Raw genomic sequence first — 18,493 nt, forward strand, 5'->3', positions numbered from 1 at the left:
AAAGCTTCATCTGGGCCAGACTGAGGTAGCAGCTTGTTTGAGTGATCCCACACAGCTGAGCAACCTTCTGTGGCTTCGTCCTGGGTGCTGTAGGGTGGAGGGCGGGTGCTGTCCTTGTAACTGCTGTAGGTCCCCAGGCAGTATGAGTGCCTGAGTGACAACCCCCTGCTGCCTACTCCTCGCTTATATTTGCATTCATATACTATTAATAAACTTGAATTTCAGTGCAGCAGAATTTCTCCGTAATTTTTCCCCCTTTTTTTTTCAAATGACCAGAACCTCCTTGAGCTTATATGTCAAGAAAGATTTATAATTATTCATGAGTGTATTGACGGTTTATCCTCATAAATTTACATGAATGTGTACACTTTTGTGAATGTTCTTTGAAGATATTCTGCTTAATATCACATGGGACAGACTTGAATGAAATAAATGCTATCGATTGGGTGTGTTTTTCCCTTCTGTCTATCGAGTAATGAATTAATCATCTTACTGATGCATATCTGTGGAGTAAAATCTATGTCTTTGACTTAGCCGGTCTCCTATGCGCCTTCTCGCTCGTTTCACTGTGGAAAAACTATAGTCTTCAAACTACTGTTAGTCATGTGACTTGATATAAGGGCTGCATATGGTGGTGTAGGAGAAGCAAGAAGGTAAAGAAGAGTGCAGTATGAAGGGAAGTCATGTTGAGCACATCCTTTGAGGCACATAAAGTGTGACCTGCTAATGAGATAGTTGATGATTCAGATCACATTTATGGCATCAAACAGGCTCACCCTGATGTTATCTTTGTGCTTGTGGTTTTAAAAGCGGGGATAGAAGTCATGTCTGTTTATTTGCGTGTCTACCGTCTGTGCTGAATTTTATCTACTGCGAGTGAACCACTGGCTTAGCAGAGATTTGACTCTGTAGTAGCATATTTTTTTTTTATTCCTTAAAATGTATATTCATAAGATAAAGATCATGTTTTCCCCTTGAAAGATGGATGGAAATACTTTTTTAGATATATTTAAAGACCCTGCAAGCTCTGATTTTTTCAAGTCTGTTAGAAAATTGTCCATTTTTATTTTGGAAGCAAAAGTGCTGACACGCTGTGGACTTTTTGTTGAGCTTTAAAAAAAAAACATGGCTGCTCACTCTCTTTGTCTGCTGCTGTATGCAGCAGTACTATCTCAGTGTGCGGAACAAGACGGTCCCTTGATGTCTGAGTTACTCAACTACAGGCTATTCCTGATAAATACCAGCACTCCTTTTTTTTTTGTTTCCCCATAGAGGAACAAACGTCTGAAAAGAGGCATCCATCTGTGTCTCACGGTTATTTGAAGAAATCAATTCGCTGTTTCACTCTGTAATTACTAAAACATGCAACTAGACAGATACATTAATGATTCATTATGAGACAACAAACAAAGCAAAACATTTTTTTTTGTCTACAGCTCTTCCATTTATGAAAACCTATGCTAAAATGGCAACGCAGCAAAAAAAGAAGAAAAAAAAAACGCAATTAATGAAAATGTATTTTAAAAGGAGAGCTTCAATCTTCAATCCAAACTAGATCAAAGAAAAATTCCTAGTGTATGTAGGTCAAACCCGTCTTTGTTTCACACCAGGACAGATTAGATTTTACTTCCAAATTGGTTAATTAAAAGTGTGTATCATTACTGGTGTCATTGTTTCCGTCTGTAATTTAGAGTAATTCTGAGCTCACTGCTCAGGTTTTGGTGTAGTTTCTTCACTCAGAAGAAATGCTGCTGTGCATGACAGTCAAACTTAAGGCCATGAACTTAATAGGCACAGAACAGACAGAATTATATGGAAGGATTTTTAGCAGCATTAAATAATCTTATATCGTTTAGTATTTGCCTCCACAGTCTGGTGCATGCCACAAATTTCAACATGCTTTCTTAGATTAGAGCATTCTTTGAAAATCTTCCTTTGCACTTACTGTAAATATCAGCAGGTTTGACAGTGATGTGCCTTCTGTGCTGTAACACAGAGGGTACAGCACTGTGCAAAAGTCTTATTTCATTACTCATTTCTTTATAATTTAATAGCAATGAGAAATACTTTTTTTGCAATTTTTTAAAGTGGTCCTGAGCAGTAGTTCTCCAGGCTTTCTAAATATCAGTGCTTTTCTTTGGGTGTTTGCTGCTTTTTTTTCTTTTATTCATTTTCATCCCAGTTCTTGTACCTGACCATTTTTATTTTCACAATTTTTTTTTATCATTCAAGCACAAAACAGACAGCTCACTCAATGTGATGAATCAGTGTTGTGTCCACACATAACAGACACCTGAACAACTAACTTTAAATTGTATCTTTACAATTTGTTCCTAGCAGCCTGTCACAAACACACATCATTTGTTCCTATTTCTTTAGTTGTATGGAAACGTAGTTGTATGGAACGATAACACAGTTTGACAAGCATAAAACTGTATTTTTGCACCAACAAGGTGATTCCCAAAGAGCTGTTAGCCAAAACCTGGCATATCTCATCATGGAGTGCAGTGTGTTTTTAACAAATGTGAGGAAAATGGAAAAATGGACAGTTGGAGGATAAAAGACGAAGTGGAAGGCCTCAAAAACTGTCTGCAACAGTGCAATATCTAAAAGTCATGTCCTTAAGAAATAGGGAAAATATCCAGCAAAGACCTAAAAGATGCATCTGGCCCTTCAGTTGATCCATCTGCTGTTCCCTAAAGCCTCATCAGAAATGGTCTCAGTGGAAGGGTGGCTGTCAAGAAGCCATTCTTAAGGAAGGGAAACAGGGAGAAAAGACTGCGGTATGCCAAATTACACAAGAACCTGAACAGGTTTTATTCGCTGATGAATCCAAATTTGAGTATTTTGGTTCAAATTGTCATCAGGAGAGACTGTACAACAGTGTGTATTTATAGCCATCTGTAACAGTGTGGGGGCTCTGCCATAGATGATGGCTAAATTTTCAGCCATTGGTGCTGGAATTTTTGTCAAAATTGATGGAATTATGAACACATAAAAGTATTATCAGATTATGATCCATAATGCATTACCATCTGGAAAGCTGACTGGCAACAGCTTTATTTTTTAGCATAACATTGGCAGTGTGCAGTGAAATCATACCTGGGTATAAAAAAACAACCTATAGTTGAACACTATCAGGCATAGATTGGCCTCGCCAGAGCCCAGAACTCTATTTATTTTGTTTAAATAGATAGATGTCCTTTTCCAGGCACAATATAAAGAAATGAGGGGTGGCTCAAGACTTTTGCACAGTACTTCAGAGTAACTCCAAATGACCCCCATCACCCTAATAGAGATTATTTCTAGAATGGAATCTTACGTCTACATAAATACTTAATGAGATATTTGCAATTCACTTTGGTAATTAATATCTGAATTTATGCCTAATTTTGCTTCCAGCATCACTCAGAGGATTACAGAGGTGTAGTAGGAAGTCAATATTTGCCAGAGAGCTTTCACTAGGTGCACAGACCCATGCCACAAGTAGATTGGGCATGCATATTGAGTGCAGTTTTCCTTACATTTGCTTCTATAGGCCTATTGGAATTGTTTTCATAGTCTAGCAGGCTCCATTTGGAGAATGGCTGAATATTCAACCTCCACTGGTCCTCTAATAGAAAAAAATGATGGATGAAAAGAGGAGAGCTAAACAGCTGGAGAAAAATAACCATGTGGTACATTAGGTGCAAATGCAGGACTCATTGTCATTGTAACCCAAAAACCTGCTTGGATAAATTCTAGATAAGAGGAATAATTTCAGAAACATTTGCAGTTCACTGAAGCGTGAAAAAAGAAACCAATCACTGCAACAGAGGCATGCTTGAAGACAAGAAGACCTTGAGCTCTGTCTAAATGCCTCAGTGACAAGCAAACAAGGACTCCATGTATGATTAAATGAAACATACCAATGCATTTTAAACAGAATATCAGGCTCACTTTTTTGCAATCTCTTGCAGGTTATTCTTAAGCATTTTCCTTTTGGTAACTTCGCAGTTGAACTCCTGTTTTGCTCTTTCACCTGCTTATTCGGTTTATCCAGATTCAAAAACATTTCTTTAAGCTCACCGCTGTGTTCGCTGGCACAATACTGAGTATCACTCTATGATCCCTCCTGTTTGGTGTCAGCTGTGGAGTCAAGAAAAACAGTTCAGTCCTATCCCTAGCAAGCCTGAGTGTGTGCGCACACGTGTATGTGTGTGTGTGTGAAATCTGTACACGTTCAGGCAGTAATTGCTGAACCTGTAGTCTATCTGACCACTTCTCTGTCCTTCCCCAGGGTATCAGGTTGACTTTTACTACCAGCAAGTCATTCATGCTGAATTTCTTTAGCAGTGCAGTGCTGGTTGTGACCCTGATGTGATCCCAAAATGTTCCATTTAAGAGAATACAGTATCTAATCTGTTAGGAAGAGGAAGTTGGATTGGAGGGGGACGGTTTTAAGTGGCAACCCCGTTACTCTCATTTTTTAATGATCAGTGCCGGTGGCTTGTGATTATAGACTAGGATACCACCAGCAGTGACATTCCACATAAGTCATTTGGCAACTCATCTTCATTCTCACCATAGGGATCATAAGGATAGACCACACAACAAAAGTGTTGAATATCGTCCTTATAATGTATACAAATTTCCATTGTAACAATTACTGAACCAATTACATGAAATTGATACTGGATCCCTCCTTTCTTTCCATTATTTTTTTTTTTTGCTTCTTTTCTCTTCTTCCTCCCAACTAAACAAATTTTCTGTCTGCTGAATGGAAATGTAATACTCTTATTTTCACAGGCCACTTTGTTATTATGTTTTCTGTACTCTGCATCAACTCCTGAGTCATCGCCACATCTCTCACATTTCTACCTGTTACCTGTTATGTTTATATTTATTCGGATGCTTCGTGGTCGCCTCGCTTCCTCCTTTTTCTGCTTTAGCAGCTCTGTGGACCAACATTGGATTTTCAGTGTTCGTACACCGGTGCAACACGTCCCTGCACTGTCTTTTCTCCTTATTTATTTTCTTTTATTCTGCAGTATTTGGGCTATTTTATTATTTATTATCATTTTATTTCTCACGACTTAAAAAAAAAAGCCCTTCACTCAGCACGATGGAATATAACATTTATTAATGTTATTATCAGCTGTAGATAATAGTGTTGTTGTTCTCTGCTGCAGCAATTGAATTGTCAAACGCCACACCACATTGCCATTTATACCCACACCTACTGTCTCTTCCTGTCATGCCTTTTTTATATTTTGAATTGGTGGTTTCATCTTTTTTTCTGCTTTTTTTATTTTATTGCCACCCACCCACTCACAATTTGTCTGTCCTAAGCACGCACACACACACACACACACACACACACACACACACACACACATTCTTTTCATATCTTAGTGAAGACATCTAATTGACATAATGCTTTCTCTAACGCTAACTTCAATCCTAACCATCAAAAATGAATGCCTAACCCTAACCCTCAGCCTAAACCTAACCATAACCTAATTGTAACCCTGACACTAAAACCACATTTTGAGCCTCAAACATTCCTTCAAACTCAAGGGGACGGGCATTTTGTCCCCGTAAGTCACTGCTGGTCCCTACAAGTATAGTGGCATGCCAATTTTCTGTCCTCACAAAGATGTCTATGTACACACACACACACACACACATGCATTCAAACCTCCTGACATAAGCTGGTGTGCTGTATTTGTCATGTTTGTTGCATATTTGTGTCCTTGATGCATTTCTGCAGTGTATGTCTAAACTATGTGTCGCAAGAAAAGAAAAAGAACCAGCAGATGTTTAAAAAATTAACTTGTGAGACTATTAATTTGTGGGCTGTGTTGTAATAATTTACATTTTATCCATAAGATTTTTGAACAATGTTTACTTTTAAGTACGTTCATTAGCACCAGCTGTGTAGGCTGGAGTAAAACATGGTGCATTTGTAATGTGTCTCGTCCACCCACTTCCCACAATGATTGACCAGCTGTGCGTCTCTTTCTGGAGAAAGAAGTCAGGGTATGAACTTCTTTCTCAAGCTGTGTTTTACTCAGGAGAGAGTGTCTGAAAGTGTGCACCTTTATTCCCCATCTCCGCTGTCTACGGCAGTTAGCTTTTCTCCCCAAATTTGTGTGTGGCGATTTGGAAAAGCTATCAACACACTGAATATCCATTAAGGTTGAACTTTAGTTCATTTTTTAAATTGAATTCACAGCCTAAAATTTTATGACTAAGGCTTTAGTCATAGAACTTGTCATATAACCTTCAGTCTACCTGGAATGTCTGATGCAAAGTAAATAGTTCTGTGATTGTATATCTGTCTAATTTATATAGTGAGCACTTATTTTAGGTCACTTTCACACCTATAGTTCGTTTTCTCTGGTCCCAATTAGTTGACGAGTTTGTAAATTTGTAGCTTTTTCCTGTGGTTTGGTTTGTGAACTCCAAGGGAACCAAAATGCATCACTACAAACGAGAATAAGAATGTTCAGTTCAGATGTCTCTGGGGCGGGAGCAACAAAAGTAAATAGATGAAGAAGGTGCTGCATTCTGGATTATTGGAAAACAGAATTTACGTTAATTTCACGGCTAGTTGCTGCACATCTATAGTACTTTCCCACAGTCAGAATAGAAGCATACGTGGCTACGGGATGTTTTTTAGCTCAGACTTGTAACGTATGCCTGGTAGTTCGTTCGGATGTGAGTCAAATCACGTTCAAACCATAAATGAACCGCTCTGGAGTTTGTTTGGAACCGTACCAACACCACCTCCTCCAAAGGGTCTTGGTGCGGTTGTTTTGGTCCGAGTGCGAAAACTGTGTTCCCATTTGCACAAACAAACCACACCAAGGGGGGAAATGAACCAGATTTCCATTTAAATGGACTATACAACTGTAGGTGTGAGAACAACTTGAGAAAACAAACCAGAGTTCTTGAAAATGATATGTGTAAGATTTTAAAAAATTGTGTACCAGTAGTTTCTTGTACACTCACCGACTAGTTTAGGTATACCTTGCTCGTTCTAGGTGTGACCCTATTTTCCCTTCAGAACTGCTTTAATTCTTCATGGCGCATATTCAACAAGGTGCCGGAAACATTCCTCAGAGATTTTGGTCCATATTGACATGATAGCATCACACTGTTGTTGCAGATTTATCAGCTGCACATCCATGATTTGAGCTTTGTGACATGGTGTATTATCCTGCTGGAAGTAGACATGAGAAGATGGCTACACTGTGGTCATAAAGGGACGGACATGGTCAGCAACAGTACTCGGGTTGGCTGTGGTATTCAGACTCAGCTGGTACAAAGGGGCCCATAATGTGCCCATCTGCTTCATGGTTCAATGTGTTCTTCTGCATAGATTGGTTGTAACGAGTGGATCTGAGTTACTGTTGCCTTTCTATACCCTCCAAGCAGTCTGCTGTGTGACTTCTGGCATCCACAAGGCATTTTCTCATGCTTCAAAAATGCTCTTTTCTGGACCCTTCTCTGTAACCCCTAGAGATGGTTGTGTGGGAAAATCCCAGTAGATCAGCACTTTCTGAAATACTCAGACTAGCCCATCTGGCACCAACAGCCATGCCCTGTTCAAAGTCACTAGAATGACATTTCTTCCCCATTCGGATGCTCGGTTTGAACATCAGCAGGTCATCTGCCTGAAGGCATCGGGTTTACGTCATGTGACTGGCTGTTAACAAGCAGCTAAACAGGTATACTTAATAAAGTGGCCAGTGAGTGTATTTAACTGATACGATTATGTATGATGATCAAAAGCAAACAGGACAGGTGTCTCTTTGCCGTTGTATTGATAATAAAGTGTCAATGATGTTTGCTGTCACTTCACCATAGCAATATACTGCAGTCTAGAGTCATCATGTTAGATGTATGCATGTAAGAATTATGCTGTATGCGTCCCACTTTTATGGTATCACTACTTATTCAATGTTTTTTTTATCGACAGAAAAGTATGACAGCAAAATAATTTCAGTTGTCAGAAAAAAGAACAACAAGAGCTCAAAATTGTGAAGAAAAATTTAGGGCAGGTGAAAAGAAAGGCTATTGTTTTCTGCCAAGTGAACCAGTGACAGTGCAGACAGACCTTGTTAGATTCCATGTATCAGTCTTCTTCCAGTGGTGGAAGAGAGAAGTGTATAATGTATCTGGTTTTGCCATCGAATTTGCTCAGGGCACCACTAAATGAGATTAATTGAGCACCCCCAGTGGCTCCCAGACCAGATTCTGACCCTGATGGGTAATTGGCCTGTTGCTTTTAATGAAGAAAGTGCATGTTACCCAGTGAGGAAAGCCATTAAAATTTACAAGCTTAACTGTAAGCACCTTGCTTAGACATTGAGACGTCGTTATTTTGTGATCAATAGTGAGGCCTGTTTGAACAGGGAGTAGCTGACCTAGGTCCAACCACACAAACACAGACACACACACACACACACACACACACACACACACACACACACACACACATGCATTGAGGACTCTAATTTGTGTTCTGAAGCATGTAATTCATTGAACTGTTATTGTTTTTTGTTTTTTAAAGTCAGCAATAAATCGGTGATATCATTCAGTAAGATCAAAATCTTCACAGAAAAAAAAATTAGAGGAAGTAGAGCAGGTCGTTTACTAATCAGAAGGTTTCTAGTTCAATTCCTGGATCTTCTACTCTACATGTTAAAGTATTCGTGGGCAAAATGCTGAACTCTGAGTTGCCCCTGATCCATCAACTTGTGTATAAGGGTAAAAGTGTTCTGACTGCTCAGATAATATATTAAAGCTCTATATAAGTCCATTTATCAAAACGTTTGGGCTGAATTGAGTTTTTTAAAGCACTGTGATGGTTCTTTTTTTATCGTCATGTTAGTAGGAGTTCAAAATTAACAGTATCCATGACAAGACCTACTTATACCCAAGATTTGTGCTGAATCAGCTTAAATTTTTTTTCTCAACAAGTGCAACAAAATTACATTTCTTGACTAGCATCGCATAGTCCCTCCAGGAAATAAGGATTTGCATGTTTCATCCACCCTGTCTCTGTTGGCTTAATGCTGCTTCAGAAATGTTGAGTGTTGGTAAGATTGTTGAGAGCAAAGGGTGTGGGTTAACGGGACACACAGCTCAGATACGAATACAGAAGGGTGCATTTGGCATAACCAATGCATTTAAAAGTGTGATTATTTAAGAAATGATGTTTCATATAGATGTCATTAACTGTTTGAAGTTAGGTTTATATTCAAATGTCAGCTCATCCTCTTTTAACTTTGAGAACTCATGCTTAAATTCAGCCAGTCAAACTGTGCACTTGTCATACGCTATAATATGAAATTTCTCTTGCTCGAGATTTATTTATACTACCTGCCCACACATTGTAGTGATATCTTAGAGTGAAAATGGCTCGTAATGAGTACACAGGACTTGCAGCACAACACTTATGTGCATGATGTCTTTTAGTAGCACATACCTTCTTGTTACTTTGTGTACCAAAATACTAATATGTTTTTTTAAACATCAAAGCAAGCTAGTGTTGACCACATATATACAGAGTCTGTGAAGCATCTGACACGCCATACCTGACCCTGGCAAATTGCAATTCATCTTGTGAGGAGGGTGTCAGTTTTTATGACCTTCCTATTCCCATGATAAACCCGTCTATCAGAAGGGTTTTCTTCCAGCCTGAAGCCTTCTCATGCTTTAGGGAAAAACTTTGATTTATTTGCTGTAATGCACTCTTTCTTGCAACATCTACCTTTAGCAGATATACCTAACTGTAGCAGTCCCTCATCTGCAGGATACCCAGTAGAGGCTGTAATTCCCAGCAGACTCGAACACACATTATATTTCTCTCTGTGACAGAGATGAAATTGGGCCAAACTTGCGTGAAATGCTCTGCTTCTGGTTGAGAAACATCCTCAAATGAGAAGAAACTCAGTTTGACACAACAAAGATTATTTCCTCTTTCAGACAAATTAGCTATTTTATGTTTTATTGTAAAGCCCGGGAGCTGTAACTGTGGAAATTATTGACAGTAGCCTGTTTTTATTGGAGACTGACTCATTAGATCTGACTGGATCAGTACAGTACCTCCATTTCTTTGTGTTCCCCCCCCCCCCCTTGAGATCGGGTGACTTTGGGACATTTTTTGAATATTAAACGCAGACATCTCAACATTCACTCAACACCCTCCTTTTCAAAATCAAACATATAGTGAGTTTCATCAGACGCGCGCTATGTGACATGCAGTATAAGCATCCTTCAGATCTACTGTCGCTCAACTCTTTTACTCAAACTGGTTGTAATTGATTGTAGCTGCTGATTGTGGTTTTGATCACTTAATTGAATCACATAGTGCTATTGCTCTTTTATGTGTTTTTAATAGATTTTGTGTAGCAGTGGAGTTCTTTGGCACAAAGAAATAAGCTGCAACAGGCTGAGGCTGTACTTGTCTGTATTCATTATTATTGGCTTTGTTCTCTGCAGGGTAATGAAAATATAAATAAACACTACCCTCGTTGTTTAAATACATTTTTTGCCACTTGGAATATGTCTAATTTCCTAAGAAATAATTTTATCCCGCTTGACACCAAACTGAACGGTCTTAGTGAGTCATTGCAGGCTCCGAGTACAGCTGACGACTGGTACATAACTTTGTTTGTGTCCCTAGCCCTGAGAGGCACACCCTCTTTTGTTATCACAAAGTATTGAATTTTGCTGTTTGCTTGTTTGTTTCCAACATAGACCCTTTCCTTTTCAGCACTCTCCAGCCTCTAGCATGCATGTATTTTTTAGCTGTAACGTCTTAGCTTGAGTCCAGGGACCGCAGAAGGCTTAAGGGGCTCAACATCACTGAAGTTACCGAGGCCATGGATTGTGCTAGAACATCTGTGCAGGGGGGGGCGCTTATAAGTTGTTTTTTCCCCACCAGCTTCTTGGAAATCAACACAGGTCTCAGAAAACTAGTGAGACCCTCAGTTTCCCTTTCTGCCCAAAAGCTAAGGAATGAGGTGGGGTGCCAGGATTAGGGCTGTATGCTAAAGCCATGTGTTGAGGGCCTTTTGCTGGAATCTCTAGGCTGTAGATGGTGAAAGTGACCTGTGATAATGTGAACCAGAGCTAAAGGCAGGCTTTTCAGTTCTTCATAACACTGACAATTCTCTCTTGCTTTCATCTCCATGTTCCCCTTCTTGATGCTTCATTATCTTTGGTAATTGATTTGCCACGTGATTCATAATGACTGTGCTGTGCAGTATTTCCAATTATTCATTGCACGCTCTTCTTTCATGTCTTAGGATGTTGGGATGCTGAGGAGAATGGAGGCTGTACCTAGGCCGCGTGCCTAGCTAACCCATGAAGAACTGACAGGAACAGTGCTGGATGGAGGCCAAGACACTGGATGGCGAAGACGAGGAATCACGCAGTGCTGTTTGTTCTCTTTCTCAGCCAATCCAAAGTAGATGCAAAGTGTTCTGTAATGTGCCTCGGCTGTTCACTCTGTCACGTGTCACCCAAGGAGAGATGGCAAAAAGAATCAGGATAGACAGTCAAGGCTAAACAAACTCTTATTTCTGCAAACTGTAGGGTTATAAAACAATTCTAGATATATAGATAGCTTTTCCTCACAGCTGTCTGTTGGATTCATTGGAACTAGAGGCCTACACTAGATAATAGATAGTCAGCATCATGTGCAGCTGTAAAGGAGCAGCTTCCTGGTTATTGTTAGCTGGATTGGTGCTAACAGGAATAGCTTTGGAATATGAGGGGGTTCCTGGTCAGTGGACACGTTATGGCCAGTGGGATGCTAAGACAACAGGTGAGCTGAGCTTTATTCTCAAAACCAACATCAGCAAAGCCCTGGTTCTCTATCTTGATGACGGGGGAAACTGTGACTTCCTGGAGCTTCTCATTGCGGACGGGAGGCTTCAGTTGCGGTTTACCATTCATTGCGCAGAGCCCGCCTCCCTGCACACGGAGACCCACATCAACGACCAGCGCTGGCACAGAGTCCTCCTCGCTCGTAATTACAGAGAGACCAAGCTGGTGGTGGACAACGAGGAGAAAGCGACTGACGTGAAGTCCAAGAGAAAAGAGATGGTAGTGGTTAGCGACCTCTACGTAGGGGGAATCTCACCTGACGTGCGCCTCTCGGCCCTGACTTCCAGCACTGTCAAATATGAGCCACCCTTCCAGGGCTTTATTGCCAATTTAAAACTAGGGGAAGCACTACCAATACTGCTGGATGGTCAAGCTGTCCATAATGATCTGGAGTATATATGTGACACACATTCTCCATGCAGCAACAAAGGTCTGTGCTCCATCGACCAGGGAGAGGTTTTCTGCGACTGTATCAGTACTGGCTACCGGGGAAGGTACTGCCAAGAAGGTGAGAAAAATACCATGTGTTTCCATGACACAAAGGCAGTAAGATTTTATTTAAATTGTGCTTCTTTCGGATTAAAAAAGGGATTGTCTGACTGAGGCAGTCAGTTGTAAGGGTAAATGATAAAAGTCAAAATACAGTGTGACAACACCGCAAGCATGAAAGTTACAAAGTCAGCAATTAGAATTGTGAGCTGTTCAGCGATGTCTAAAGTATAAATAGCTCACATATCTTCACATACCTTCCAAATATACAGTGCATACCTTCGCCGAGCTCCTGAGGATAATCAATAAAGCCCACTTAACCGCAATCCAGGCCAGAGTACACTACAACACTGCTAGAAGCTGCTCGCCTGCGTGAGCTCAGCTCTCTCAGCGGTTATCTTCACAAGTCAAAGGATAACAGCTTTCTAATGTGATAGCTGTTTGCATGTTTTCAACACTGGCACGTTGAACGGCCCACCAAATTTAGCCCCTTTTCTTATTTTGGAAAATCTGCTTAAAATAAAAGGAGAAAAAAAGTGTTTTAAAGGAGCTTAGACACTTCTGGTTACCTAAGGTATAAAGATCAGAAAATGGAAGTGATTAAAATCTTTTCCACTTTGCAAAAACACATTAGGGTCCCTCTTATAAATGTTACTCGTGACTGTTTGCTCAGAAGCTTCGCAGCCTTCTTCCAAGAGGCTATGCGATGTCCTTAGTGGCTAAAAAGAATCCTGGCAGGTTTTCTTTAGATCATATCTGAGATTTCGCATATGGGACATTATCCATCACAGATGTGATACAATACTATCATTATACTGAGCGAACAAATTACCGACTTTCAAGGCTCTGGGTAAATCATGTGTCAGCAGCATGCATGTTGTGACATAAAGAAGAAGCTCGAGGAAGGCATGGCATACCCATCAATGTTCGATGAGATGCAGATAGTAATCTGGCTGTGGATTAATTCTTCATATTCTGTCAAGATTAAACATGTCTGTCTTTCATTCACTCCTGCAGCTGTCCAGAGAGAAGTAGAAGGTAAGACAATGCATTGTTATATAATGAGCATAATGATGAGCATAATTTGTTTGCCGTGATGCTCTTATTCGCAGAGGCTATTACCGCAGCATCAGTGGGTGAGAGTGTGTTTCGGTTATTATCAGGTTGTTATTGTCAGTTTGGACTGCAGTTCTGACATCCTACAAATTAAGCTGAACGGAGATATACTATCACTGGTCACAAGGTCACTGATGAAAAAGGGCCTAATGTGCGGAATGCTCATTGTATATATAATCACTGTGCTCAAGGTGACTAGAAAGGTCTGCCGAGTACGTGGGTGTCACACAATAGGGGTTGCATTTATATACTGCATCACAGAGAAAGCAACTGTACAGAAATGCTTTGCTTTAATATTTATACATTCTATATTTTCCTCTCCTGGCAGTGCATATATTTCTCAAGTAAGCTGCTCTAAGGTTTATTAAGTCTTATATTTCTCTAAGGTAAATAAGTGTGTTAAACTCTAAAATGATGGCATTTTTTAACATTAATACATTTTGATAATATTTGAAATGTATTTTTTACATAGGTGCCATTTTTCTTAAAAGAGACACTTGTCTCTGAATTGCCAGCATTTTCAGTCACCGTAATCAAACGGGACTGGTTTCTAATGAGGTGCACATACTGAACGGAAATGAAGATTGAGAGCCGCTAGGAAGATTTGTTTAGTTGGCATCCGAGCGAGACATCCATCTCCTCGGTAGGAACTGCCGGTTCTGGTGAAAGGACAGCCCAACAGACTCAGGACACCAGCACAAGGTGTGCCGGACTGTTGCACATGATAAATCAGTGTTACCGACTCGAGTTGTGCACCTGTACACACCTACTCTCTGAAGTCCTGCTTGCGGCGCTTACATTCGGAGTATGACAGCAAAGATAAAAATGACATTTTCTTCATCTGCAGTCTTCTCATACGCCTGTGTCGATTAAATATACATGGTGTATCTGGGTATATTATTAGATGCAGTATTTATATGATACATGATTTGTTACAGATTCTCTCAGTGCAGGATTTCAAACTTATGCGGCTCTTGGTTTGTACTTTTCACCAACAGTTAAAACAGGATTCATCGCTGCACAATTTGCAGAAGCGAGCATTAATCATTGTTAATATTAGCAAAGATGGCATGGCTCTGCTCACAGCAAGCAGGCACGCATTATTAAATGACATGCTGCAAAGAGAGCACATCAGAGTGTTTATTGGATTAAAGCTTGACATGGAGACAATCCCCAAATGCAGAATGCATGAAAACAACAATGACGGAAAAAAAAAAAAAGAAATACTGACCAGATGCTTTTTTTAAAATTCCCTTCATATCCCTCATACACTATTCTGCAGCAAATCTCTACCCTGCTGGCCTTGCATCAACAGAAATAGACTAATCTATGCATTATCTAAATTGCCTCCCCCCCCCCAGAGATGACAAAAATGGTAACCTACATGCTATATTTGGTCTTGGCTGTGTTTTAACTGGTGCAGGAATTAGCCTTATTTGTGTGAGGAATGCTTTAAGCCAGCAAAAATCTTTTGGCGCAGCAGGTGAGTCGTCCGAGTTGTTCATCTACAGTATGCTGCACGTGGGCCTCCTATCGATCCGTGCGGACAAAGGCCATAGTGGGGCATGCTTAGATGCCAAGAGAGTGCAGCATCCTCTGATGTTTTGTGAGCAAAAAAAAAAACAAAAAACCGGTCTGTGAACAAGAGATAAGAATAGCCACCTCACAAGGCGCAGCGAAATCACTCAAACATATAGGGGAACCTTACGCAACACGCACTGCCATGTGCAAACACACTATCATTGTGTTATTTCCTCTTCAGATTTTCAGTTGTAAGCACAGAGCAATGACGCACTGAGAGCTACTGGGATTATAAGGCAAGCGTCAAAATCTTCGAAAGAAAGGACACGAGCGGTCCTGGTGGGTTTTGCATCTCTTCAGCAGCACTGACCTTGGTCTAATCCCTCATTACAACAGGCTTCATAATACTGTACTTTTCAAGCAAAAACAAATTTAGCAAATCCTAATCCTCGTGAAATGGTTCTTTCTTCGTAGTTGCTTGCTAATTAATGTCACAGTAATGACTGAGAGGTCCTTCAACATCTGCATTTGTTTTTTCATTATACTTGTTTAATTAAACTTACAAAGGTAGCCTTGCTTACCTTGTTAGAAGCATTTCCAGAGTTAATCGTGTTATAAATGATTCAGAGAAATAAAACTATTATGTTTTTTGTTTTGTTTTTTTGGCAGTCCCGCTAACATAAATTCAGCTCTTTTCATATGCTAAAATGTTTCGAAATCATGCTAGTTTCTCTCAGCCTTATATATTTAATATAAAATATATATATGTATATATTTAAATAATAATGTGATTTTACAAGTGGAAAAAAATCAATGAAAAGAATCCAGAGCTGAAGTGTTGGAGGAGGGGAGTGAGGGGAGTTAGAGGTCTAAAGGTCAGCAGCAGTGCACACGGATTAGTCTGTTAATACAATGTTTTCGGAAGCACCAGGCCTTCCGTCAGTAGCAGTGTTTGTTCGCATGTTTTTAGGTGGTACGTGCACTCTTTAAACTTTTGCTGGGTATATTTGCACATGAAATCGCACAGGTCAAAAAACTTCACCTGCTCCAGGAATCTGTGGATTCAAAAACCCTCGTCATTCACCGAGTGAATTACTTATTTTCAGCCAGCTCTAACTGGGATGTTGCCAGAGGTGCAATATTCTTGAGTGCTTGAAAACACAAAGAGTTGTTCAGCAGCAGCTTTTCTGGTTGTATGTTTTCAGTATCATAGATTTACTCGAGGTCAGGAGGTGCAGATGTTAAGGTGTGCGTAAGCACATTTAAAAAAAAAAAACATGACTAGTAAACTATTGACATAGAAATCGCACGCTATTGTAGAGCATTGTGACCAATACCATCACATCCACAAGTTAAATGAGTCTATTTCAGAGTACTTTTTACAACAGCAATAACAAAAAAAACCCCACCTTTTTTTGTACAATGAGGCCAAGTTAAAAGTATCCTAATAGTAGCATTTTAATAAAGTGATATTCAGTCGCTTGGTTATTAATTTTTGCTTATTTTATAGCCTACTTTCCAGTGTATAGGTTTCTGGTAGGAAGGATAGTTTATATCCATACAGGCTTTCCCTTCTAAAGGGTATTAGCCAGTTATCTCTGCATTTTCACACACTGAGATTTGGATGTAAGGCACAGCCAAGCAGGATGCACGTATTCGATGGGTGGCTGCCTTTGTACAAGGGAAGCAATGGCACCACTCCTAATCCCCTTATAACTCATTTCCTAGGAAATGCATACATTCTCAAAGATTACGATGTTGACTTAGGTATTTCTGTTCTGGTCAACAACATCCATTCATCTTACTCACGGGTGCGAGTCAGTTTTGCTTGACCCAGAGCTCAACAACAAGTAAGTGAGTCAAAATTTGTTTCCGTCAAAGCCTTTTTCCTCATCTTCATGTAAGTGAAAGACAGAGATATTTGCCAGCTTTGGCTTTTCTTCTGCATATGCTTTTTATTTGGATGAAGGGAACCTCATTCCTGTCCGTGAGGACCGAAGGCAAAAGCATGGAAAGAGGATTTTTATTCTTCCCGCTATGTGAGCCAGTGGTGGCTTACAACAACAGTGTCTTTGTTACAGTTAATGGCACTGTATGCAAGCCTCCTTTGTCGCCCCTTGAAGCTGATGCTGTGGCTCATGTATGCTGTGTGATGCTCATAGCAGAATGATAGACAGAGGATAGAGGCATCTTAATCTAGTCACATCTTAGTACTGCTTGTGAGAATGAGATCACCTTAGGGGTGATGAGGGTAAGAAGAGGTGACATCATTTATGTATATGTACGTTGGCCTGTCATTTGCAGTGCACAGCCGCAGTGGGGGTGCACACAGCAGTGCTTTGTCTGCTCTGCAGACAGGGCTGCTGGTGAATCCTGTCTAAGCAGAGGCTCAGTCACTGGCTTTGCAGTGGCACACTGTATCAAAAGCCTACGTGTTGGCAGGCAAGGACCTTCCCAGGGGTAATCATGTCCATTCCACACCAGGAGTTGCAGCATTAACAAGCTTGTTGAGTGGAACATGCGAGGAGATTTGTGCAAGAGCAACCTGCCCCCTTCATAAGGTTTTACCTAATGACTGAAATGGGGCTGGAATAGTGAGTAAGAGACTTGCTGTACAAGTTCTTAGAGTGCTGATGCACTGATGAGAGGTGTTTGTGTTGGCTCACACAGTGGGGCTCATCTGCTCAGCAGAAGTGTTGCATTGTGTCAGCCCCAACTCTTTGATATCGGGAAAAGCAGGAGAGGTAGGCTACACCATGCAATTTCTGCCTGACCTACTGAGATGTTTGTCTGTGTTTCGCTGTCAGTATATAGCACACGATGCATTGAGAGACTGAAGCTGGTTGAAACTGGATCAACCTTTGATGAGCAGTGCACGCGGGCTAACCTGCAGGGTTTTGACTGCAGTGTCACTCACAACAAGCACGTGACACAAAAACAATGTTTGTTCCCAATGTTGCTTTTAGAAGGCATTTCCATGCAGTATTTATGAGTACTATAATATGATCTCATGAAGTAAACTAACTGTTAATCAGTGCAATTAGCTCATATGTTCAGCACAGTAGCCAGTGCATTCAGGCTAACCCCTTTGCCCTGCCATATGCCATAATGTGGAGGCGTGATGTGGCATTTTTGTCTTTGGCTGACAAATTAGACGATGGTTAATAGTTAGTGAGGCTTTACCAGAGTGCAGCATTGCTTTTTTCTTTGGAATTAAAAGGTTACCTTTGACAGCCTTAGATGTATTGGTGTTTATATTATTACATTAGGGCACAGTCTTCAGGCTCCACTGTCAAACCCCGCTGCATTAGATGGTAAATCGTGAGAATAAAAATATGAATGAGAGTCGCTAAAGATTTAAAGGATAGGGAATGGTGCTTCGTCTGTCCTTTTATGAAATGGTGCCATCTGAAAGGTTAAATAGGCTCATCCGGGTTGGCTGAGCACTTACATGCCAAATACTCGTGTGGAGAAGTGGAGA

General features: G+C 40.4%; 1 protein-coding gene across 11 annotated transcripts in view; it reads left to right on the forward strand.

Annotated features, from left to right (window-relative positions):
- The window catches only part of nrxn2a (neurexin 2a), a 149,407-nt gene that overhangs the window by 36,658 nt on the left and 94,256 nt on the right, over positions 1–18,493 (forward strand). For 8 of the 11 annotated variants that reach the window (XM_019363798.2, XM_019363797.2, XM_019363796.2 and 5 more), the window contains 2 exons: positions 11,304–12,394; positions 13,393–13,413. In XM_019363798.2, the coding sequence (XP_019219343.1) occupies positions 11,695–12,394; positions 13,393–13,413 (721 nt within the window). In that variant the 5' untranslated portion in view covers positions 11,304–11,694. The remainder of the gene's footprint in view (positions 1–11,303; positions 12,395–13,392; positions 13,414–18,493) is intronic. The other 3 variants (XM_019363805.2, XM_019363801.2, XM_019363804.2) reach the window with 1 other exon arrangement.

This window comes from Oreochromis niloticus, linkage group LG10 (genome assembly GCF_001858045.2).
Source record: "Oreochromis niloticus isolate F11D_XX linkage group LG10, O_niloticus_UMD_NMBU, whole genome shotgun sequence".
NCBI lineage: Eukaryota > Metazoa > Chordata > Actinopteri > Cichliformes > Cichlidae > Oreochromis > Oreochromis niloticus.